Source organism: Protobothrops mucrosquamatus, unplaced genomic scaffold, assembly GCF_001527695.2.
Source record: "Protobothrops mucrosquamatus isolate PMUCROS unplaced genomic scaffold, P.Mucros_1.0 scaffold3531, whole genome shotgun sequence".
NCBI classification, from domain to species: Eukaryota; Metazoa; Chordata; class Lepidosauria; order Squamata; family Viperidae; genus Protobothrops; species Protobothrops mucrosquamatus.
The window spans coordinates 26,877-52,416 of record NW_015389500.1 but is presented as its reverse complement, the minus strand read 5'-3'; the positions used below and the strand labels follow the sequence as shown (position 1 = coordinate 52,416).

Here is a 25,540-nt window from a genome sequence, read left to right as displayed (position 1 = left end):
ACTCCCAGAATTCCTGAGCCAGCATGGCTCAGCTTGGAAACCTCTCCCTTTCCCCTCAGCATGGCTGGCTCAGGAATTCTGGGAGTTGAAGTCCACGAGTCATAAAAGAGCCAGGGTTGCCTACCTCTGGCCTAGGCCTAGGCCGCTTTCTGACTTGTGGACTTGAACTCCCAGAATTCCTGAGCCAGCATGGCTCAGCTTGGAAACCTCTCCCTTTCCCCTCAGCATGGCTGGCTCAGGAATTCTGGGAGTTGAAGTCCACCAGTCATAAAAGAGCCAAGGTTGCCCACCCCTCTTCTAGGTGAACCTTTGATCCTTACATTAATATACAGGTATTCCTCGACTTACAGCAGTTCGTTTAGCGACCGCCGGTAGTTACCAACAGCACTGAAAAATGATTTATGACCGTTTTTCACACCACCTTTGCAGCATTCCCTGCAATCACGTGATCAAAATTCAGGAGCTTGGCAACTGGCTCACATTTATGACTGTCACAGTGTCCCGGGGTGTCACGCGATCCCCTTATGCGACCTTATGGCAAAAAGAGTGAATGGGAGAAGCCAGATCCACTTAACAACCGTGTTGCCAATTGAGCAAGTGCAGTGATTAACGACTGCGGCAAGAGAGGTCATAAAACGGGGAAAAACACACTTAACCAATGTCTCGTTTAGCAACAGAAATTTTGGGCTCATTTGTGGGCCATAAGTCAAGGACTGCCTGCGTTTTGTGTGAATGTGTGTATCTGTGTGTGTGTGTTGTTTTTAATCACTGACACTGGAAATGGCTTCAAGCCCTTTTCTCTTTTTCACCTTAGATTTATTTTACAGATTCTCGGTGGAGGAACCAACGGTCAACAGTTGTTTGAAGAATTCAGAAGTGTATTCACTTTATTGCTCATAGTTGAAACCAGACTTGGTGTGGATAAGACACTCCAGAAGTGGATTGCTCTTGGGGTGTTAATTGTGTACACCCGACAGCATTTGCTATGCAAAATTGTCCACTGTTTGATCTCCGTAGGCAAAAGCTCTCCTTCCTTAGCTGCCCCACCTCTGTTGTTGAAAGCTTCTTGGGGGACAGCCCTCTCCAAACAAACTTTCCTGCTGTGTATTTAATTTGTTCTTTTTTAAAAACAAAAAAATAATAATAACTGGATTAGCTTTAGCTGTCTGCTCATGCTACTTAACTTTATGTTTCAAACTATGTATAACTAAGAGGTGTAAGCAGGCCTGGAGGTTATTCTAACAGATACACATCTTTACAAAAATAAAGAGGGAAGGAATAAGAGGTTAGCCATCAACGGAGAGGCGGAGAGAAAGGAATAAAGATGACCTAACCTTTGTGTTATTTGGGTAAGGTTAAACTCTAAAGGAGTTGCGTTGGCTGTTGTTGATCCCTATGTGGGAGGTTAAATTTGTCTATGCAGGAAGTTGACCTAGTCTGGGTGACAGTCGTAAACATGATTGGACCTGGTTGTTATTTGAATGGAAGACTTCCAAAACATACCAAGGTTGCAGGCTGTAATTCCACAAATGCTTATTAAATTAGCACTGCTTTTGTTCTGGCATTCATCGGTGACGATGAAGGCGAACTGCCGATAACAGATTAAACTGTAATTTAATTTTCACTTTGGAAAAAGCGATTCCAAATTAATGTTGCTGCCGCTAAGCAGGAGAGCTCCACTAGGTGGCAGCCCTGAGCTGATTTTGGCTAATCTCTGGAAGCTCGGCAGATGGAACAGACCTGGAGTGGAGGCCACCAGGCAATGCTACGGCTGTAGATTCAGACAAACAAACCGGAAGATGTTAGCGGCTATCCACTTTCCTGTCGAGGCCAAGAAAGCTGCATGGTTACAGACTGGTGTAATCGAGTTTGATTTTAGGCCACGGTCACTTGCTAAACTGGGTTTCAGGTCTTTCAGGAGCCTCAACTCCCAAGGAAAGAAGAGCAGAGATGGTGGACAGAGAGATCTTAGGAGAGTCTTTGCTCCTGAAGGGACTGTGTGTGAATCCCTGTGTGTTAAGCTGGACAACAGGGACAAGCGAGACTTCCTGCTACTATACCATCCAACCAAATGCTTGGTAGGGTCCATTTCTGAACTCTTGGGACTTGTTGCTAGGTATATAGGTGTAGGACACGGGTCGGCAACCCGCGGCTCCGGAGCCGCATGTGGCTCTTTGAGCCTTCTCCTGCGACTCCCAGCCTCCTCCACCATTTGCAGAGAGACAGAGACAGAGACAGAGACAGAGACAGAGAGAGGCACTTGCGCTTCCCCCCCCCTCTCTCTGTGTATGTGTGTGTGTAAAAGAGAGTGGCCTCACGCTGTTCTGCGACGAGCTGACAAGCTTATTGGGCAGGACTCCTCCCTTTGCTGCATCTCTGCAGGAAGAAGGAAGGGCAGGAGAGAGCCAGCCCAATAAGGATGTGTGTCAGCTTGTTGGAGAAGAGCCTGAAGCCAGCTTGCCAGGTGAGCAGAAGATCGGAGAGAGAGAGGGAGAGAGAGGGGAGAGAGAGAGAGAGAAAGAGAGAGAGAGGGAGAAGAAAGAGAGGGAGAGAGAGAGGGAGAGGGAGAGGAAAGAGAGAGGGAGAGTGGTTCCCAGTGTTTTCTTTTCTCTGGGAAACGGGTCCAAGTGGCTCTTTAAGTGTTTAAGGTTGCAGACCCCGATGTAGGAGAAGAGCAGGCAGAACTGGGGAGGGAGTTAAGCGACTCATCAGCCTAGACTTGTTACGTTGCCACAAAGGTCTAAGTCCAATCCTCTTGAATTCTGCTGACCTGAATCTGGGGCCAATTAAATATCAAACTTTAGTTGACTAGGTTGTTGTGTACAGGCTTGAGTAATACAGGCAGCTCACGGAGAACCCTCAGGCTGGCATGACAACTTTCTAAATGCCTGGGTCTGTTTTTGTTGTCTGCTTTCCTAGGAGTCACAGAGTTTGCAAACTCCAGGGAACTAAGAACAATAATCATTATCAAGCAGAATTAACCGCCTACTATTTTCATCCAGACTGAATGAACGAGTTTTCTATTTCTATTTTTATTTTTTTTTCCCCTTTCTTGAGCAACTTTTAAGGCCCGGTCCCGCCTGTATTTTTTTCAGAAATATGTTCCTCTTTTCTTTTTTCTTTTAATGGTTGCAACTAAGTGAAGGTCTGTTTAACAGTTCTAACAGGAAAAGCATTTAAAAAAAATTACTTTTTTTTAAAGTCGACGATTTTTGTTTATAGTCAAGTGGGTGAAAACTTCCTTCCTGGTTATAAGACTTCCGCTGCCTCGGTTGATGAAAAGAAGGCAGAAAAAAAACCAGAACATCTCAGCGCAAACCAGCAACTTTGCCTGTTGTGAACTGTTTGCCATTTTTTAAAACAGGCAGGATTCAAAACTTATACAAATGAGGCTTCTGCAGAAACGCAGGTAAATCTCTCGTTTAAATAGTTCATCGGTTGTTTCCGTGGGGGCTTGGGAAAACTTAACAATTCTACCCAATAATTGCTGGCATCCTGAAATGGTTTGTTTTGCTTCTACTCATCTTTTGGTTCAAAACCTTCCTGAGATTAAAAAGATGGGGAAGAATTTGTTAGGAAAAAAGCATCGCAGCATCTAAAGTTTTGTTGGGGGGGGAAAAAAAAATAACATCCGGCCAGCAATGTAGTCCTTATTAATTAAGGAGGAACTAATCGAAATAGCTTGTTATGGGTTCAGCCTTCATTTCGTCTGGTATAAGTGGGAAAATGGAAATGATAAGACATTTTTTAAACCCTTGTCATCGGTCGGGGGGTGATCTCAAATGTGTGGTACGTTGTTCGAAATACATTGGAAAGTCTTTTCTCTGGATAGGAGCTGCTGGTGTCCTTGGAGTGGATGAATTTTGATTTAATCTAGGCAGACCGCTGTTAATTATTTTATAATAGGGAGTGGTCTTGACGGTCCCTTGATTGGGCTGTTGTTTACTGTCAGTAAGCCACTGGAATATAAAATTTATATAAAAATATAAATATGAGAGCAAATCCCACTCCCTACTAGTACTGGTGGTGTTACCTAGTTTGGTAATGAAATGTCTGCAACAAAACAAGCTCTAGAGGAGAGGTCCCCAACCTTTGGGGCACCAGGGACCGGTAACGTGGAGAGAGGTTTTTCCACGGGCCAGAGAGTGCGTGGTTTTGTGTGCTGCCTGCATCCTGTGGATGGGGTGTTGCTTTGTGCGGACCGGTTGCTGGCATGCCGTGGCCCGGTACCGGTCCACAGACCGGGGGTTGGGGACCCCTGCTCTAGAGAACACCAACAGCTACAGATCAACGTACCCCCGTTCTTATTTTAGCAATTGCCTTTTGGGGGCAGTTACAGTATTTACAGAGCTATGCTTAATACACAAGGTATTTTGACTGCTCTTTGCTTAGAACTTGCTATTATCTTTATTTTATTTTTTTAAATATCATTTTTAAAAAAGTTTTATTAGATTTTATAGGATTAGGGATAAAATGGGGTCAGGATTAGGGTTAAGGTTTAGGCTGCGGTTGGGGTCAGGGTTGGGGTTAGGGCGAGGTTGTCCCCCAGTAACATTTTCAATATTTAGCAAACAGAATATTTTCTGGGTACATATCTATATAAATAAAAATGTAAATGTTCGTTTGTTCAAAAAATTAAATCTCCGAAAGTTCTTCACCTATTGCTTTGAAATTTTGATACAACGTTGCATTCGAATATGTGCGTGTTTTTATATACCTATATTATATAGATGTCACACCTGTGACAGGTAAAAACATGCTTTTTTTGAAAAACAGCGCCATCTGTTGGACGTAAAAGCAACACACGCTTTTACCAGACTGAGCCACAGCAACGCGTGGCTGGATACAGCTAGTATTTAAATAATAATAATTAATATAATAATAGATAACAATAGTAAATATGATTAGTTATCATAAAGCAGTATTAATTAATCCATCCATAACATCCTTCTTACTAATGTGTATTCAGAATTACATATCACAGTCCTTTCTCTCTAATTCGTCTTTCTAGCCATTGATAAAAGTTATCCCGTGTTCTAAAGTAAACTGAGTCTTCTTTCTCTTTAATCTCTAAAGTCAATCTATCCATTTCTGCACATTCTAAAATGTTCTTGATTAATATCTCTTCAGTTGGTAAGTTTTCATTTTTCCAATACTGGGGCAAATACAATTCTTGCTGCTGTTAATACATGTAGTATTAGATATCCGCTCTTCTTCACATAGTTAGCTCCTATTATTCCTAACAAAAAAAATATTCTGGTTTAAAATCTGTCTGTTTTTTAGTCTGGTGGACATGCCCTAAAGCAGACATGTCAAACACAAGGCCCGGGGGCCGGATGCGGTCCGCGAAGTGGTTTCATGTGGCCCGCGAAGCCATCCTGGAAACAATGAGGGAACGGTCCTCGCTGCCTTGGCCCTGGCCCAGGCTGGCTGGGAGCCAATGTACAATTTTGTGGTGGCCATCTTGGCACTTGCCCCAGTGGACCATGCCTTGGCACTTGCCCCGGTCCCACCCCCTTCTGCCAGAGACCCTCAGATCTGTCCCACTCCTGCCCAGGCCCCCATAGGCACCCTTGATGCGAACGATGTAGAACTGGGCACACCCACCCAGTAGTCCACACCCACTCCATCCACACCCACCCAGTAGACTGCACCCACTCTGGCCACACACCCCTGCCCCCCCCCGAGGGCAACCGCAATGCTGATGCGGCCCTCAGTGAAATTGAGTTTGACACCCCTGCCCTAAAGCAAAAAGGTTTTGGGTTAAGATACATGTATGGTTGGAGAAAAAAATATAATTAATGGAAGGAAATCAAAAGGATTCAAACGGGTTCCCCTCCCGTTGGATTAGCTTTCATTTGATGTGTGTAAAAAATGATTTTTTGAGATTGTATTCAGCAAAAACTCAGCAGACCCTTCCCACGGTCCACGGGAGAAAGAAATAATCGGGCGTTGTGTTGGATTTCCTTAGATTTCCTGTGGCATGGAGTTGGAGAGCAGCGACCAAGCTGTGGTTATGAGAGATGACAACAAGCGACGCAGGAGGAGGAGAATGAAGCCCTACTGTACAGCCAACACTCTCTCGTCCACGGAACTCATCTCCATTGAGTTTGTTTTCCCCACAACCAGCATCGTGCTTGACGTTGCTACCAACTGCACGGTTGAGCAGATGAAAGCGCAGGTCTGGATGCAGGCGGTGGAAGGCCACCAGACCTCAGAACTCTTCCGCAAGATCACGCCGGATCAGTTTCTCCTCCTGTATCAGAAGAAGGGCCAGTGGTATGAAATTTACGACAAGCACCAGATCATACAGACCCTGGATTGTATCTTATATTGGAAAGTCTTGCAGAAGAAAGTGGGCAAGATCCACGTGGTTGAGAAGCCCAGCCCCTCAGAGGAAGTCCAGGAGTTCCAAAGACAGCTCAATTATTTGATTGGCTATGACGTCACCGACGTGAGCAACGTGCACGATGATGAGCTCGAGTTTGCCCGCCGTAGGCTGGTCACTCCACGGACGATCGAAGTATCCTGCCGAGACCCCAAATTGTACTCCATGCACCCTTGGACTACATCCAAGCCACTACCGGAATATTTGCTGAGTAGAATTGTCAACAATAATATTTTTATCAATATCCACCGAGGAACCACCAGCCAGAAGATTAAAGTCGGGGTAGACGATACCCCGGAGGTTATCCTTCAGAGCTTCTTCACCAAAATGGCCAAGAAGAAGTCTTTGATGAATATTCCTGAAGATTACAGTGAGCTCGATTTTGTCCTGAGAGTCAGTGGCCGAGATGAGTACATTGTAGGAGAGACACCCATCAAAAACTTCCACTGGATAAGACAGTATCTGAAAAAGGGGGAAGAAATTCACCTGGTCCTGGATGAACCACCGGACCCAAACCAGGATGAAGTTCAGAAAGAAGAATGGCCCTTGGTTGACGATTGCACCGGAGTTTCGGGATATCACGAGCAACTTACCATCCAGGGCAAAGATCACGAAAGGGTGTTCACCATATCCTTGTGGGATTGCAACCGTAAGTTCAGGGTCAAGGTTATTGGCATCGATATCCCTGTCTTACCGAGAAACACAGACCTTACCGTCTTCGTGGAGGCTAATATTCAACATGGCCAACAGCTCCTTTCCCAAAGGAGAACCACCGCGAAGCCGTTCACCGAAGAGGTTCTCTGGAACGTTTGGCTTGAGTTTGACATCAAGATCAAGGACCTTCCCAAAGGGGCGTTGCTCACCCTGCAAATATATTGCGGCAAAACTCCGGCGCCGTCCACCAAGGGGAACCTCCACTCCTACGATTCGCCGTCTTCTGATCCCAAGTACAAAACTCAACTTCTCTACTACGTCAACCTCTTGCTGATAGACCACCGCTCTCTGCTCAGAACGGGGGACTACGTGCTTCACATGTGGAAAATTCCGGGCAAGGGAGAAGAGCAAGGAAGCATAAACGCGGACAAGCTGACTTCGGCCACCAATCCGGATAAAGAACATTCCATGGCTGTTTCGATTGTGTTGGACAAATACTGCCACCCCATCGCCTTGCCCAAACACAAGATCGCGTCGGGTGATCCCCAAGGGGACCGGGCCAGAGCCGAAATGCCAAACCAGCTGCGGAAACAGCTGGAGGAGATCATCGCCACGGATCTGCTCAACCCGCTCACCCCGGAAGACAAAGAATTATTGTGGCATTTCAGGTACGAGAGCATAAAGCACCCGAAGGCCTACCCTAAGTTGCTTAGTTCAGTGAAATGGGGACAGCAGGAGCTAGTAGCTGAAACGTACCAACTGCTAGCTAAACGGGACGCGTGGGACCAGAGCGCTTTGGATGTCGGCTTGCCGATGCAACTTCTGGATTGCAACTTTTCGGATGAAACCGTGAGAACGATGGCTGTGCAAAAGTTGGAAGGCTTAGAAGATGACGAGGTCCTTCACTACCTCTTACAGCTGGTTCAGGTAAGCTAGAGGGACGTTTCTGATGCGACCTTCTGATAAGCAGGGTCAATGGGGGAAGCCAGATTCACAGGGTTACTAACTTAACAACTGCGGTGATTCACTTGTGGCAAGAAAGGCCATAAAATGGGGCAAAACCCAACCACTAGGTCTCACTTAGCGATAGAGATTTTGGACTCAGTGGNTTTAATTGGAAACACAGCTTGTAATATTTGGTTTTAATTCGGCTTTTATCGGGGTTTATTTTCTGTATTTTTGTATTTTGTAATTTTTTGTATTTTGTGTTTATTATTTGTTTTTAATATGCTGTGAACCGCCCTGAGTCCTATGGGAGAAGGGCGGTATACAAATTAAAATAATAAATAAATAAATAAAATAAATTATCAAGCAGAATTAACCGCCTACTATTTTCATCCAGACTGAATGAACGAGTTTTCTATTTCTATTTTTATTTTTTTCCCCCTTTCTTGAGCAACTTTTAAGGCCCGGTCCCGCCTGTATTTTTTTCAGAAATATGTTCCTCTTTTCTTTTTTCTTTTAATGGTTGCAACTAAGTGAAGGTCTGTTTAACAGTTCTAACAGGAAAAGCATTTAAAAAAAATTACTTTTTTTTTAAAGTCGATTTTTGTTTATAGCCAAGTGGGTGAAAACTTCCTTCCTGGTTATAAGACTTCCGCTGCCTCGGTTGATGAAAAGAAGGCAGAAAAAAAAACAGAACATCTCAGCGCAAACCAGCAACTTTGCCTGTTGTGAACTGTTTGCCATTTTTTAAAACAGGCAGGATTCAAAACTTATACAAATGAGGCTTCTGCAGAAACGCAGGTAAATCTCTCGTTTAAATAGTTCATCGGTTGTTTCCGTGGGGGCTTGGGAAAACTGAACAATTCTACCCAATAATTGCTGGCATCCTGAAATGGGGTTTTTTTTTTTTTTGCTTCTACTCATCTTTTGCTTCGAAACCTTCCTGAGATTAAAAAGATGGGGAAGAATTTGTTAGGAAAAAAGCATCGCAGCATCTAAAGTTTTGTTGGGGGGGGAAAAAAAAATAACATCCGGCCAGCAATGTAGTCCTTATTAATTAAGGAGGAACTAATCGAAATAGCTTGTATGGGTTCAGCCTACATTTCGTCTGGTATAAGTGGGAAAATGGAAATGATAAGACAATTTTTAAACCCTTGTCATCGGTCGGGGGGTGATCTCAAATGTATGGTACGTTGTTTGAAATACGTTGGAAAGTCTGGATAGAAGCTGCTGGTGTCCTTGGAGTGGATGAATTTTGATTTAATCTAGGCAGACCGCTGTTAATTATTTTATAATAGGGAGTGGTCTTGACGGTCCCTTGATTGGGCTGTTGTTTACTGTCAGTAAGCCACTGGAATATCAAATTTATATAAAAATATAAATATGAGAGCAAATCCCACTCCCTACTAGTACTGGTGGTGTTACCTAGTTTGGTAATGAAATGTCTGCAACAAAACAAGCTCTAGAGGAGAGGTCCCCAACCTTTGGGGCACCAGGGACCGGTAACGTGGAGAGAGGTTTTTCCACGGGCCAGAGAGTGCGTGGTTTTGTGTGCTGCCTGCATCCTGTGGATGGGGTGTTGCTTTGTGCGGACCGGTTGCTGGCATGCCGTGGCCCGGTACCGGTCCACAGACCGGGGGTTGGGGACCCCTGCTCTAGAGAACACCAACAGCTACAGATCAACGTACCCCCGTTCTTATTTTAGCAATTGACTTTTGGGGGCAGGTACAGTATTTACAGAAGCTATGCTTAGTACACAAGGTATTTTGACTGCTCTTTGCTTAGAACTTGCTATTATCTTTATTTTATTTTTTTAAATATCATTTTTAAAAAAGTTTTATTAGATTTTATAGGATTAGGGATAAAATGGGGTCAGGATTAGGGTTAAGGTTTAGGCTGCGGTTGGGGTCAGGGTTGGGGTTAGGGCGAGGTTGTCCCCCAGTAACATTTTCAATATTTAGCAAACAGAATATTTTCTGGGTACATATCTATATAAATAAAAATGTAAATGTTCGTTTGTTCAAAATCTTAAATGTCTGAAAGTTCGTCACCGATTGCTTTGAAATTTTGACACAACGTTGCATTCGAATACGCGCGTGTTTTTATATACCTATATTATATAGATGTCACACCTGTGACAGGTAAAAACATGCTTTTTTTGAAAAACAGCGCCATCTGTTGGACGTAAAAGCAACACACGCTTTTACCAGACTGAGCCACAGCAACGTGTGGCTGGATACAGCTAGTATTTAAATAATAATAATTAATATAATAATATATAACAATAGTAAATATGATTAGTTATCATAAAGCAGTATTAATTAATCCATCCATAACATCCTTCTTACTAATGTGTATTCAGAATTACATATCACATTCCTTTCTCTCTAATTCGTCTTTCTAGCCATTGATAAAAGTTATCCCAGCTAAAGTAAACTGAGTCTTCTTTCTATTTAATCTCTAAAGTCAATCTATCCATTTCTGCACATTCTAAAATTTTCTTGATTAATACCTCTTCAGTTGCTAAGTTTTCATTTTTCCAGTACTGGGGCAAATACAATTCTTGCTGCTGTTAATACATGTAGTATTAGATATCCGCTCTCCTTCACATAGTTAGCTCCTATTATTCCTAACAAAAAAAAAAAAATTCTGGTTTAAAATCTGTCTTTTTTTTAGTCTGGTGGACATGCCCTAAAGCAGACATGTCAAACACAAGGCCCGGGGGCCGGATGCGGTCCACGAAATGGTTTCATGTGGCCCGCGAAGCCATCCTGGAAACAGTGAGGGAATGGTCCCCGCTGCCTTGGCCCTGGCCCAGGCCAGCTGGGAGCCAAATGTACAATTTTGTGGTGGCCATCTTGGCACTTGCCCCAGTGGACCATGCCTTGGCACTTGCCCCGGTCCCACCCGCTTCTGCTAGAGACCCTCAGATCTGTCCCACTCCTGCCCAGGCCCCCACAGGCACCCTTGATGCGAATGATGTAGAACTGGCCACGCCCACCCAGCAGGCCACACCCACTCCATCCACGCCCACCCAGTAGGCCACACCCACTCCATCCACGCCCACCCAGTAGGCTGCACCCACTCTGCCCCCCCGCTCCGCCCCCGTGGGCAACCGCAATGCTGATGCGGCCCTCAGTGAAATTGAGTTTGACACCCCTGCCCTAAAGCAAAAAGGTTTTGGGTTAAGATACATGTATGGTTGGAGAAAAAAATATAATTAATGGAAGGAAATCAAAAGGATTCAAACGGGTTCCCCTCCCGCTGGATTAGCTTTCATTTGATGTGTGTAAAAAATGATTTTTGAGATTGTATTCAGCAAAAACTCAGCAGACCCTTCCCACGGTCCACGGGAGAAAGAAATAATCGGGCGTTGTGTTGGATTTCCTTAGACTTCCTGTGGCATGGAGTTGGAGAGCAGCGACCAAGCTGTGGTTATGAGAGATGACAACAAGCGACGCAGGAGGAGGAGAATGAAGCCCTACTGTACAGCCAACACTCTCTCGTCCACGGAACTCATCTCCATTGAGTTTGTTTTCCCCACAACCAGCATCGTGCTTGACGTTGCTACCAACTGCACGGTCGAGCAGATGAAAGCACAGGTCTGGATGCAGGCGGTGGAAGGCCACCAGACCTCAGAACTCTTCCGCAAGATCACGCCGGATCAGTTTCTCCTCCTGTATCAGAAGAAGGGCCAGTGGTATGAAATTTACGACAAGCACCAGATCATACAGACCCTGGATTGTATCTTATATTGGAAAGTCTTGCAGAAGAAAGTGGGCAAGATCCACGTGGTTGAGAAGCCCAGCCCCTCAGAGGAAGTCCAGGAGTTCCAAAGACAGCTCAATTATTTGATTGGCTATGACGTCACCGACGTGAGCAACGTGCACGATGACGAGCTTGAGTTTGCCCGCCGTCGGCTGGTCACTCCGCGGACGATCGAAGTATCCTGCCGAGACCCCAAATTGTACTCCATGCACCCTTGGACTACATCCAAGCCACTTCCGGAATATTTGCTGAGTAGAATTGTCAACAATAATATTTTTATCAATATCCACCGAGGAACCACCAGCCAGAAGATTAAAGTCGGGGTGGACGATACCCCGGAGGTTATCCTTCAGAGCTTCTTCACCAAAATGGCCAAGAAGAAGTCTTTGATGAATATTCCTGAAGATTACAGTGAGCTCGATTTTGTCCTGAGAGTGAGTGGCCGAGATGAGTACATCGTAGGAGAGACACCCATCAAAAACTTCCACTGGATAAGACAGTATCTGAAAAAGGGGGAAGAAATTCACCTGGTCCTGGATGAACCACCGGACCCAAACCAGGATGAAGTTCAGAAAGAAGAATGGCCCTTGGTTGACGATTGCACCGGAGTTTCGGGATATCACGAGCAACTTACCATCCAGGGCAAAGATCACGAAAGGGTGTTCACCATATCCTTGTGGGATTGCAACCGTAAGTTCAGGGTCAAGGTTATCGGCATCGATATCCCCGTCTTACCGAGAAACACAGACCTTACCGTCTTCGTGGAGGCTAATATTCAACATGGCCAACAGCTCCTTTCCCAGAGGAGAACCACCGCGAAGCCGTTCACCGAAGAGGTTCTCTGGAACGTTTGGCTTGAGTTTGACATCAAGATCAAGGACCTTCCCAAAGGGGCGTTGCTCACCCTGCAAATATATTGCGGCAAAACTCCGGCGCCGTCCACCAAGGGGAACCTCCATTCCTACGATTCGCCGTCTTCTGATCCCAAGTACAAAACTCAACTTCTCTACTACGTCAACCTCTTGCTGATAGACCACCGCTCTCTGCTCAGAACGGGGGACTACGTGCTTCACATGTGGAAAATTCCGGGCAAGGGAGAAGAGCAAGGAAGCATAAACGCGGACAAGCTGACTTCGGCCACCAATCCGGATAAAGAACATTCCATGGCTGTTTCGATTGTGTTGGACAAATACTGCCACCCCATCGCCTTGCCCAAACACAAGATCGCGTCGGGTGATCCCCAAGGGGACCGGGCCAGAGCCGAAATGCCAAACCAGCTGCGGAAACAGCTGGAGGAGATCATCGCGACGGATCTGCTCAACCCACTCACCCCGGAAGACAAAGAATTATTGTGGCATTTCAGGTACGAGAGCATAAAACACCCGAAGGCCTACCCTAAGTTGCTTAGTTCAGTGAAATGGGGACAGCAGGAACTAGTAGCTGAAACTTACCAACTGCTAGCTAAAAGGGACGCGTGGGACCAGAGCGCTTTGGATGTCGGCTTGCCGATGCAACTTCTGGATTGCAACTTTTCCGATGAAACCGTGAGAACAATGGCTGTGCAAAAGTTGGAAGGCTTAGAAGACGACGAGGTCCTTCACTATCTCTTACAGCTGGTTCAGGTAAGCTAGAGGGACGTTTCTGATGCGACCTTCTGATAAGCAGGGTCAATGGGGGAAGCCAGATTCACAGGGTTACTAACTTAACAACTGCGGTGATTCACTTGTGGCAAGAAAGGCCATAAAATGGGGCAAAACCCAACCACTAGGTCTCACTTAGCGATAGAGATTTTGGACTCAGTGGTCGCACGTTGAGGACAACCTGTGTCTTTGGATGCAGAGAACAGGCTTAAATGATGGGTCATTTGCAAATGGGAGTTGCATCTGATCTTGTTAGGTGCTGGGAATGGCACGCGTGTGAAATCAGGTTTTATTCCTTGTTAAATCTCCTGCATTAGCAATGATCAGAAACAGCTATTCTGTTGCGCAGGGGTCTTCAAACTTGGCCCTTTTATGACTTGTGGACTTCAACTCCCAGAATTCCTCAGCCAGGCACGTGTGCCTGGCTGAGGAATTCTGGGAGTTGAAGTCCACAAGTCATAAAAGGGCCAAGTTTGAAGACCCCTTGACTTGTGGACTTCAACTCTCAGAATTCCTCAACCAGTGTGCCTGGCTGAGGAATTCTGGGAGTTGAAGTCCACAAGACATAAAAGGGTCAAGTTTGAAGACCCCTTGACTTGTGGACTTCAACTCCCAGAATTCCCCAACCAGTGTGCCTGGCTGAGGAATTCTGGGAGTTGAAGTCCACAAGTCATAAAAGGGCTAAGTTTGAAGGCCCCCTGCTATTGCGTGTCCCTCACCGATGCTCAAATATGCTGTGTAAGTCTCCCTAAGACAGTCATTTTAAGGGGGGGGAAAGTGTCTAGTTGCAGTTGCCTTAAATTCACACAAAATGTGCCACTTGCATCTCCTGGGGTTTAACAGCTACGTGGTAAGTGAGGATGCTCCCACTTTTCTTAAGGTGTTTTGCTGGCCCACGTTTAATCCGCCTGGATTTCAATGTTTGCACGTGGGTTTGTTTTTTTTAAAAAAAAACAATATGCAGGAAAGAAAAAAAATGTTACGGGCTAGGAGAAATTCCAAATAAGAACTCCAAACTAAATCAAAGCATGTTAATACTTTTTTTCCTTCTTTTTTCTCTACTTCAGGCTGTAAAATTTGAGCCTTACCATGACAGTGCCTTAGCTCGATTCCTGCTAAAGCGCGGCTTAAGAGTAAGTATTGCAAAAGGTTTAAATCAGATGGAGTGCTAACACGAGAGTTGCAAAATCAAAGAGTAGACCGTTTTGTTACGCTTGGCTGAGCCGGTAGACCAAGGATGAAAAGAGTGATTTGGCAGTAATTCTTGCACAAACGTCAGCTTAGAACAGGTGTAAGCAACCTTGGCTCTTTTATGACTCTTGGACTTCAACTCCCAGAATTCCTCAGCCAGCATGGCTCAGCTTGGAAACTCTCCCTTTCCCCTCAGCATGGCTGGCTCAGGAATTCTGGGAGTTGAAGTCCACAAGTCACAAAAGGGCCAAGTTTGAAGGCCCCTCCCAGAATTCCTCAACCAGGCACGCTGGCTGAGGGATTCTGGGAGTTGAAGTCCACAAGTCATAAAAGGGCCGAGTTTGAAGACCCCTGTTGTAGATAGTGTAAGATAAACCACCATTTAATATAGACCACTGTTTACTGTGTTTACTCCTGGGTTATCTCAGCGCAATCAGACTGTGCGTTCACGAATGTCTCACTTAACAACAGACATTTTGGGCTCGTAAGTCGAGGACTATCTGAAATGTGGATGCATTTGCAAAACGCCAGATCCGCGAAGAACCCTGTTCTGAGACGCTACCTCTTCCATTCACAGAACAAGCGGATCGGACACTTCCTGTTTTGGTTTCTGAGAAGCGAGATTGCTCAATCCATGCATTACCAGCAACGGTTTGCCGTGCTCTTGGAAGCGTATCTGAGGGGCTGTGGCAAAGCGATGCTAAAAGACTTCCTCAAGCAGGTCCACGTGACCGAGCTGCTGCACAAGGTCACGAGGGAGATCAAGGTCGCCTCGGCAGAGAAGTACGACGTCACCCCTCAAGGTAGGCGCCGTTTTTAGAAGCACCCTTTCGGCTACGGCGCATTTGCCTCACCAACTTTTTCTTCACAGGCGGCGGAGTCTGTGGTACCCGTGCCTCGCAGCTGCGGTTTCCAGACGAGTCGGTTGCAAAGCAGATTAAAAACAAAAACAAAACCCAAAAATATACGAACGAGAGAATATTGGCAGCTCAGGGTTGAACTGTGGGGTCCTTAGTGCTCTCTGAGCTTGGCTGTTTTCTTGCAGATGTTTCGTTGCCACCCTAGGTAATACAGCGCTGATGGCGTTACCTAGTTGGGTAAGGAAACGTCTGCAAGAAAGCCACCAAGCTCAGAGGGCACCGAGGACCCCACAAAAATATACTGTACTGTACCTGCATTGGGAAAACCCCGTCAGAGATCATTGCAAACGTAGATGGCCGTTTCTAAGTTAGCAGAGCCAAAGATCTACTCCAGAGTGAGGTCTCCATTGTGGTGGTGATGGTGTTGGAGATGACCTTGGACTCTGCAGGATCTTTATGTGGGTTCCCCCCCATAAAAGGAAGAGATCTAGCAGCATACACAGAGCCAACATTTAAATTTTCATCACGGGTAGCTTTAAAAATGGAATACTTACTGCCTACGTTAATATTCCTCAACCTTGGCTACTAGACGTGTGGATTTCAACTCCCAATAATTCCCCAGCCAGCCCCATAAGCCTAGACCAGGGGTAGGCAACATTGGCTCTTTTATGACTCGTGGACTTCAATTCCCAGAATTCCTGAGCCAGCATGGCTCAGCTCGGAAACCTCCCTTTTCCCTCAGTGTGGCTGGCTCAGGAATTCTGGGAGTTGAAGTCCACGAGTCACAAAAGAACCCAGGTTGCCTACCCTTGCCCTATATCAGGGGTCCTCAACCTTGGCAACTTTAAGACTTGTGGACTTCAACTCCCAGAATTCCTGAGCCAGCATGGCTTAGCTTGGAAACCTCCCTTTCCCCTCAGCATGGCTGGCTCAGGAATTCTGGGAGTTGAAGTCCACGAGTCATAAAAGAGCCAAGGTTGCCTACCCCTGGTCTAGATTATTGAATTAAATTGTTTCTTCCTCTAAATTGCTCATCTCTAAGTGTTTTTTAAAAAATGAGCGTTGTAGAGTAAAATTTGTTCTTAAGGTCCAGGTTGCTAGGGGTGTGAGGAGTAGCTTTCTGCTTTTTATATCTAAGACATAGAAAGACTATTTAGATCAGAGGTCCCCAACCTTTGGGGCACCAGGGACCGGTTCCGTGGAGAGAGGTTTTTCCGCGGACCGGAGGGGGCATGGTTTTGTGTGCTGCCTGCATCCCGCGGATGGGGCTTTGCTTGTTTGTGCAGACCGGTTGCTGGCATGCCACGGTCCGGTACCAGTCCACGGACCAGGGGTTGGGGACCCCTGATTTAGATAATGAAAATCACTCTGCAGTCATTTTATCTCCTCTCCCCTCCTTCCTCGCCAGTCCACAAAGCTGGAAAGGTTGGGGAACAATGTGTTAAAGGAGAAATGCAGTGTTGGTGTGTGTGTGTGTGTATGTGTGTGTGTCAGCAATTCCTCATTCCATTTCATTCTAATCGAATATGTTTCTGATTTTTAAAAAAATCTTTCCCCCCCCCTCTCCTTTCTTAGTCATCGCACAGCTCAAACAAAAACTCGAGAGGCTACAGGAGAACAAGTTTCCAGAATGTTTTAGAGTTCCATATGACCCTGGACTCAAAGCAGGAGCCCTGGTGGTAAATATAATTCCTTCTCTCCTGGAAAAGTTGAATAAATGTTTCACATTTTGAATGTCATTTCGTTTGAGAATAGGATAGGATAGGATAGGATAGGATAGGATAGGATAGGATAGGATAGGATAGGATAGGATAGGATAGAATAGAATAGAATAGAATAGAATCTTTATTCAGAATAGAAGAGAATATTAAGAAGAGAAGAGAAGAGAAAAGAGAATAGAATAGAATAGAATATTGAGAATAGAATAGAATAGAATAGAATAGAATAGAATAGAATAGAATAGAATAGAATAGAATCTTTATTGAGAATAGGATAGGATAGGATAGGATAGGATAGGATAGGATAGGATAGGATAGAATCTTTATTCAGAATAGAAGAGAATATTAAGAAGAGAAGAGAATAGAATAGAATCTTTATTGAGAATAGAATAGAATAGAATCTTTATTGAGAATAGAATAGAATAGAATAGAATAGAATAGAATAGAATAGAATAGAATAGAATCTTTATTGAGAATAGAATAGAATAGAAAAGGATAGGATAGGATAGGATAGAATCTTTATTCAGAATAGAAGAGAATATTAAGAAGAGAAGAGAGAAGAGAAGAGAATAGAATCTTTATTCAGAATAGAATAGAATAGAATAGAATAGAATAGAGCTGGAAGGGACCTTGGAGGTCTTCTAGTCCAGCCCCCTGCTCAAGCAGGAGGACCTATACCATCTCAGACAGATGATTGTCCAGTCTCTTCTTAAAAATCTCCAGTGATGGAGCGCCCATGATTTCTGGTGGCAAGCTGTTCCACTGGTTAATTGTCCTCACTGTCAGGACGTTTCCCCTTAATTCCAGGTTGCTTCTCTCCTTGGATCAGTTTCCAACCGTTGTTTCTCGTCCTTCCCTCTGGTGCTTTGGAGAATAACATGACCCCTTCTGCCTTGTGGCAGCCTCTCAGATACTGGAAGACTGCTATCATGTCTCCCCTGTTTCTTCTTTTCTTTAGACTGTCCAAACCCAAGTCCCGCAGCCGTTCTTCATATGTTTTAGTCTCCAGGCCTCGGATCATCTTAGTTGCTCTTTTAATTCTTAGACGCCAGTTCTGGCGGTTAACAGATGTATAACTCTCTGTCTTTTGTCACAGATAGAAAAATGTAAAGTAATGGCATCCAAGAAAAAACCTCTTTGGCTGGAATTCAAGTGTGCGGATCCAACTTCCCTCTCCAGCGAGACCATCGGCATCATCTTCAAACACGGCGACGATCTGAGACAGGATATGCTCATTTTACAGGTAATGCGACTACGACACGCTGAGAGAAGCCCAAGAAATGTGAGAACCGCTAACGAACCGTTTTAGTTATGAAAAAGAGGAAATAAACAGAACCGTCCTAAGTGGCTGCTAAAAGACATGGAAGTGAGCATACCCTTCGGCTTCCGCTGAATGACATTTTTATTAATGGCACTCCTCTTTTTCATATCCCTTTTTAAAAACAAAAAACTGTGTGGAAACCTACCAGTTTCTGCACGCTGGACTTTCTTCCCTGTTTCGCTAAATTTCAAACTGTTACACCAGGTTCCCTAACTTTTGACACTGAAGGCGAGGTATTTTTTTTAATTACAAAGAACGCTTGAGCAAGTCTCTATTTTTCCCCCAGCTGATTTCCAGAACAATCTTCTCAGCAAGATTGCTAAAATAATATTGCTTCCTGAGGTACCACACCCTCTTTTATAATCAGCCAGGGATATATATATAAATATAAATAATATAAATATAAATATATATATTTATTTATCCTGGACAATTCCAGTGTTTCTGTGAAAGCTTGCTACTTACTTTATTTTTATATTGGTATTGGGATGAAATTTCTGAACCTACCCATCAAAATTTCTGAATTTACCCATCAAGAATTAGAATTAGAATTAGAATTATTAGAATTAGAATTATTAGAATTAGAATTATTAGAATTAGAATTATTAGAATTATTAGAACTATTAGAATTATTAGAATTAGAATTATTAGAATTAGAATTATTAGAATTAGAGTTATTAGAATTAGAATTAGAATTACAGCGTTGGAAAGGATCTTGTAGGTCATCTAGTCCAGCGGTTCTCAACCTATGGGTTGCGACCCCATTTGAGGTCGATTGACCATTTCACGGGGGTCGCCAAGCAAGGCTGTCCGCCATTTTTTTCCCCTTTTCCGGCGGGTGCCTTACCTCCCTTGAGCTGGGCCAGCTGGTGGTCGGCCTGCTCCGTCTCTGCCGCTTGCCAGCTACGCCTNGGCCGGCGCAGGGGACGGAACCACGCATGCGCGGCGCTCCCGGGCAGGGAAAGTCCTCGACTTACGACCGGTTGGGTAGTCCTCGACGTACGACCGGTTTAGTCCTCGACTTACGACCGGTTTAGTCCTCGACTTACAACCGGTTGGGGGTCGTGGCATTAAAAAGGTTGAGAACCACTGATCTAGTCTAACCCCCTGCCCTTACACCATTTCTGACAAATGGAAGACTGAGAGTCACTTTGGTGTATTGATTAAGGCCTCAGACTAGAAATTGGAGATTGTGAATTCTAGTCATGAAACCTGCTGGGTGACCTTGGGCCAGTCAATGTCTCTCAGCCCCAGGAAGGAGACAATGGCAAAACCCTTCCAAAACGTTGCCAAGAAATCCCAGGGACTTGTACAGGCAATCCCCAGGAATTAAGACTGACTTGAAGAGACCAAAAAAAAATAAATAAAAAGAAAAATATTCAAGATATAGTATCTCTTCTACCATTAGAATTTCCTCTGATCGATTAACATAGGTTAGTACGGATGTTGAGCTTTATTATACAAAGCACACTTCACCTCTTCTTGGGGGCGACTCAACAAATATTTATCTCATTCACAGAGATGAAGGTGATGGGAATGAGCCTAGAAGACAGGATGTTTCTGCATTTTAGTGAACGGGAGTTTTTCTTTTTGAGTTCTGCTCCATGTTTCTTAACAAGCTATTTCGACTACTTGTCAGGATTCTTTTGCAACGTTTATATAGTATAATTCGGAATCCAGATGTTTAGACCGCATCAAAAAATCCCTGATCAATTGCCTTGCTAATTGAGGCCGCCATTTTGGTTCCTGCCTGCAGAAATTCATGTATTTATTTCAAGTTATACAGTATTATTGGTTTATACAGGTAGCCCTAGACCAGGGGTAGGCAACCTTGGCTCTTTTATGACTCGTGGACTTCAACTCCCAGAATTCCTGAGCCAGCATGGGGGAAACTTTGGCCCCTTCATGACTTGTGGACTTCAACTCCCAGAATTCCTGAGCCAGCCATGCTGAGGGGAAAGGGAGGTTTCCAAGCTGAGCTATGCTGGCTCAGGAATTCTGGGAGTTGAAGTCCATGAGTCATAAAAGACCCAAGGTTGCCTACCCCTGCCCTAGACTTACTTAGTGACCGTTCAAAGGTCCAACAGCACTGGAAAAAGTGACTTACGACCGTTTTTCACACTTACCAACCGTTGCAGCACCCCTGTGGTCATGTGATCAAAATTTGGATGCTTGGCAACTGACTCTCATTTATGACGGTCACAGTGACAAGCAATGGGGAAGCCAGATCCACTTAACAACTGTGTTACTAACTTAACAACTACAGTTATGGCAAGAAAAGTCATAAAATGGAGCCAAATTCATTTGACAACCGTCTCACTTAGCAATTAGAAATTTTGGGCTGAATTATGAATGAATTATGTATTTCATAATTCTTAACCGCCCATTTCCTTTGAAGAGGGGTTCTTGGCGGTATGAGGAAATAACTTGTTTTATTTTGTGCGTTTTGTTTCGTAGCTCTGCTCTGCAACTTTTTTAAAAAAATAAGTTTTAGTCAGTCTGGGACACTGTCCTGTAATAAAAAAAATGATTTGAATTTGATTTGAAATAACTGATTTAATTCATATGAACATTTCTAGGATTTTTTTTAAAAAAATAGCTCCTGGATGCTGTTTGTCTTTTGTTTCTATTAGATACTTCGAATAATGGCGTCGATATGGGAAGAAGATTCCTTAGATTTATGTTTATTACCTTATGGCTGTATTTCTACAGGGAATAAAATAGGTAATACTTTTAAAAATCATAAGACCTGCAGGGGTAAAAATATTTTGGTGTTGGGATGAAAGCCAATCTTCTTTTTTTATTTTTAATCTACCTATCTATCTCTGTCTGTCCGTCCGTCCGTCTGTCTGTCTATAATTTTATGCTGGCCATTTTTCCTGTCTCAGTACTTAGAAGTAGACAAGAATTACCAACCAGGAGTACCAACACTGTCTTTATTACTGTATAAGGTTATAGTAACAAAAACTTTCAAGTCTTGTCCCTCACTTTTACTCTCCCCATAATTTGTGGTTGTAAGTCAAGGATTACCTGTAGTCCTGATCTATTTCACATCTTAGTTTGGTTTATTTTATAAAACTGACGGTACCAGATCTGGAGGTGCAGAAAAAGAGAAAGAAATGGCGTGGTTTTTTCCAGCATGGAATGAGGCTCTTGGTTCAAACTCGGCTTCGTTTTGTTTTTAAACAGGCATGATTGAAATCGTAAAGGATGCGAATACGATTGCCAAAATCCAGCAAAGCACAGTTGGGAACACCGGGGCGTTTAAAGATGAAATACTAAACCAGTGGCTTAAGGAGAAGTGTGTCATTGAAGAAAAGGCAAGTGTTCCTGGTTGCTACTCTTTCTGTTTGAAAAGTATTATTTCTTTGTAAGCCATTATGGGGTACTTCAGAGGTGTCCAACCTTGGCAACTTTAAAACTTACGGACTTCAACTCCCAGAATTCCCCAGCCAGCATGAGACGATTAGCTGGAACTTGGAAATAAAAACCACAGGATGGATAGGAACATTCACTTAAGAGAGAGGGAGGGAGGGACAGAAAGGGAGGGAGGGAGGGAAAGAGAGAGAGAGTATATAAAAGTGACTTTTCTTTCACTATGACTATGGTTAGCATATGGACACCAGAATCTATATGTTTCACTACTCGGTATTTGTTTTAGCTCATATTTTTTTTTAAAAAGTTTATTTTCGCTATGCCTTGTGGGTTGATAAGCACTTCCCATTTGCTTTGAGTTTCTTTAGTAAATTCTCTGCCTTGTCTGATCGTCGGGAAACAGTCAGAACCACAGATAGGCAAGAACATGAAGGGTGTTGGGTTGCCAGCCCCTAACTTGATAGGAGGTGTGATCGTGGTTGAAAAGCCACCGTTTTGATGGAATTGATTTTGCGCGTACGGCCCGTTGGCACAAATCTGAGCCGTTGTCTCTACAGTTTCAGGCGGCAGTGGAGCGATTTGTATATTCTTGTGCAGGCTATTGCGTGGCAACCTTTGTCCTTGGAATAGGGGACAGGCACAACGACAACATTATGATCACGGGATCAGGTGAGTTTTGAGGTTGGCGACACTGAATGAGTGACAGCATGGGCGAATCTGGGACAAATAGCTTCTTTCCACCGCTACATCAGGAAGGCATCATTCCTGAACTGGTTGGATGTGATGATGATTATTTATGCCCTGGGGATATTCTACCTTGACTACTGCAGTGGGATGTACATGGGGCTACCCTTGAAACATCTCCAGAAGTTGCTGTTAGCATGAAAAATAGCAGTTCGATGTCCAAGTAGTGCGGGAAGGGGAGAATGAAGATAGTCCTCGACTTAACGACCACAATTTCTGTTGCTAAGTGAGAGATTTTTTAAGTGAATCACTGCAGTTGTTAAGTTAGTAACCTGGTTGTTAAGTGAATCTGGCTTCCCCATTGACTTTGCTTGTCAGAAGGTCACAAAAGGGGATCACGCAGTGGTGGGATTCAGCCAGTTCGCACCGGTTCAGGAGAACCGGTAGCTAAATTTACCCAAATTTGGAGAACCGGCTGGCTTGCAGAAGTCCAGTCTAGGCCTGGGAGGCCTCCAGGCCTATAACAGCCCACTGGAAGTGCATGGATACCACTTCCGGAAGTCCGCTCTAGGCCTCGGAGACCTGGAGGAAACCTCCCCGGCCTAGAACGGCCCACCGGAAGTGTGTGGATGCCACTTCCGGAAGTCCGTTCTAGGCATTGGAGGCCTGGAGGAGGCCTCGGAGCCCTGGAGGAGGCCTCCCAGGCCTAGAACAGCCTACCGGAAGTATGTGGATGCCACGGGCCACCAGAAGTGTGTGAATGCCACTTCCAGAAGTCCGTTCTAGGCATCGGAGGCCTGGAGGAGGCCTCCCAGGCATAGAACGGCCCACCGGAAGTGCATGGATGCCACTTCCGGAAGTCTGTTCTAGGCATCGGAGGCCCAGGCCTGCATCAAATAAGAGAACCGGTTGTTCAGGCATTTGAATCCAACCACTGGGATCATGCGACCCCAGGACACCGCAACCGTCGTAAATACGAGTCAGTTGCCAAGCGTCCGAATTTTGATCACATGACCGTGGCGATGCTGCAACGGTCATAAGTGTGAAAAACTCTTCAGTGCCATCGTAACTTTGAGTGGTTGCTAAACAAATGTAAGTCGAGGACTTACATCGAACAAAGAGAAGAGGTCATATGATTATAGAAAAGCAGATTTTGATAAAGGTTGGAGAGCTCGGGTCATAGAAAGATAAGGGCCAACATACAGAGGGAAGGCCCAATAAAGTTTTTTTTTTGCAACAAGTCATCCTAATCGATGTGTTTTTAATTACCCGGCGTAATATTGATTTTTTTTTTGTTTTCTTCCCAAGGTAATCTCTTTCATATTGACTTTGGCCATATTCTTGGAAATTACAAAAGCTTCCTTGGAATTAATAAGGAAAGAGTTCCTTTCGTCTTAACACCCGATTTTCTTTTTGTCATGGGGACTTCCGGAAAGAAAACAAGTCTGCGTTTTCAGAATTTCCAGGTAATTGGGGCACGACGTAAACCTTTAAAAAGTTTAAAGATTTAAAAAGTTAGAATTGTTCTCACCCATTGGTGTAAAATAATAATAATTTTTTTTCAGAAGGCGGTAGTGTCAGACCTGCCACAGCTTAAACTCCTAATTAGAATCGATCCTTGGCTCCATTTGTTGAGAAAGGTGTAATTTTTTAGAGGTCAAGTTTTTTGCAGTATTGCAAAGCCAGAAGTGAACATTGGGCACCAAAATCTCTAAATTCTGCTTTTCCCTCCCTTAGCTGTCTCTCGTTGCTCCTCCCAGTTTAACCAATCTGGTTCAGGCAAGACGTTTTGCCTGACAGACAGTCCAAGTGTAGTTGGCTATGCGGCCTCTTCCTTCTTCCAACTGGGCGACCTTGAGGCTGCGTCTGAAGGAGATACAGCCCTTACTTTCAGTTCCCCAAGCATTCCCCCTTTCCTTTCCCCTCCCTACAGTTCCTGGCAGCTGATAGATAGGTTGTTTTCAGAGGCTTCTTTTCATAAGCACTAGACACCTTTTTGAGATTTAAAAATGCACGACGGCGTGCTTCCCTAAAGCGAATTTACCACTTGAAATACAGAACTGAGGATAAAGGTAGCCCTTGACTTATGACCACAATTGAGTCCAAACTTTCCAGACAGTTATTCAGTGAATCATGTCTGATTTTACACCCTTTTTTATTGCAACGGTTGTTAAGTGAATCACTAAAGTTGTTAAGTGAAACGAGGGGTCCTTCGGCAAATCTGGCTTCCCGTCCATTGGCTTTGCTTGTCAGAAGTTCCCGAAGTAAGTTGCAAATGACAGTCCCAGGACCCTGGGATGCTTCAACCGCCATGAATACATTTGTGTTGCCGAACATCCACAGTTTGATCACGAGACTGTGTGGATGTTGCGACGGTCGTAAGTGTGAAAACGGATCCCGAGTCCCTTTTTTTTCAGTTTAACTGTTGTTAAATATTTGCAAGTCCCAAAATAATCCGTGATATAAACTAGTTAGATCTGTGGCTTCTTCAATAGGTCACTGCCGTGCCTTGCCTTCGATAATTTTCAAGTGTGTTGTGATCCAATTCAGCCCCACGGGATTCATTGCCATTTTCCTGGGTGTCAACAAAGTAAAATTAGCAGTTGTGGTGATACAACTGAAGTGCGATGCACATCAGAGATAGGCAGAAGAACTTTGATTCCACGGTGGCGGTCCGCCATCTTGGATGTAGTGATCCAATTCTTTGGCTATTCTGGCTGGATTCTTTCTCCTCTGCTTCAGATTCTCATCACATTTTTTGAAGAATCTGGTGCAACGGTGGATCCTCTTTGCAGACCTGTAAAAGCCATTTGGGCAGTGGTGGGATTCAAATAGGCGAACAACCAGTTCTCTGTGTGGATGCCGCTTCCGGAAGTCCGTTCTGGGCCTGGGCAACAAAAAAATAGCTACTGGTTCTGCCGATGTGGTGCGAACCGGCTGAATCCCACCACTCTATCTATCTGTCTATCTGTATCTGTATCTGTATCTGTATCTGT

At 44.4% G+C, this 25,540-nt stretch overlaps 1 protein-coding gene across 1 annotated transcript in view; it reads left to right on the top strand.

Moving 5' to 3' along the window:
- The first annotated feature begins 11,391 nt into the window (after positions 1-11,391).
- PIK3CG (phosphatidylinositol-4,5-bisphosphate 3-kinase catalytic subunit gamma) overlaps positions 11,392-25,540 on the top strand; it is a 16,127-nt gene continuing 1,978 nt past the window's right edge. The window contains exons 1-9 of the mRNA XM_015827146.1: positions 11,392-13,377; positions 14,463-14,528; positions 15,164-15,389; positions 17,022-17,125; positions 18,261-18,407; positions 21,119-21,209; positions 21,675-21,805; positions 22,418-22,529; positions 23,853-24,010. Coding sequence (XP_015682632.1) covers positions 11,392-13,377; positions 14,463-14,528; positions 15,164-15,389; positions 17,022-17,125; positions 18,261-18,407; positions 21,119-21,209; positions 21,675-21,805; positions 22,418-22,529; positions 23,853-24,010 — 3,021 coding nt within the window. The remainder of the gene's footprint in view (positions 13,378-14,462; positions 14,529-15,163; positions 15,390-17,021; positions 17,126-18,260; positions 18,408-21,118; positions 21,210-21,674; positions 21,806-22,417; positions 22,530-23,852; positions 24,011-25,540) is intronic.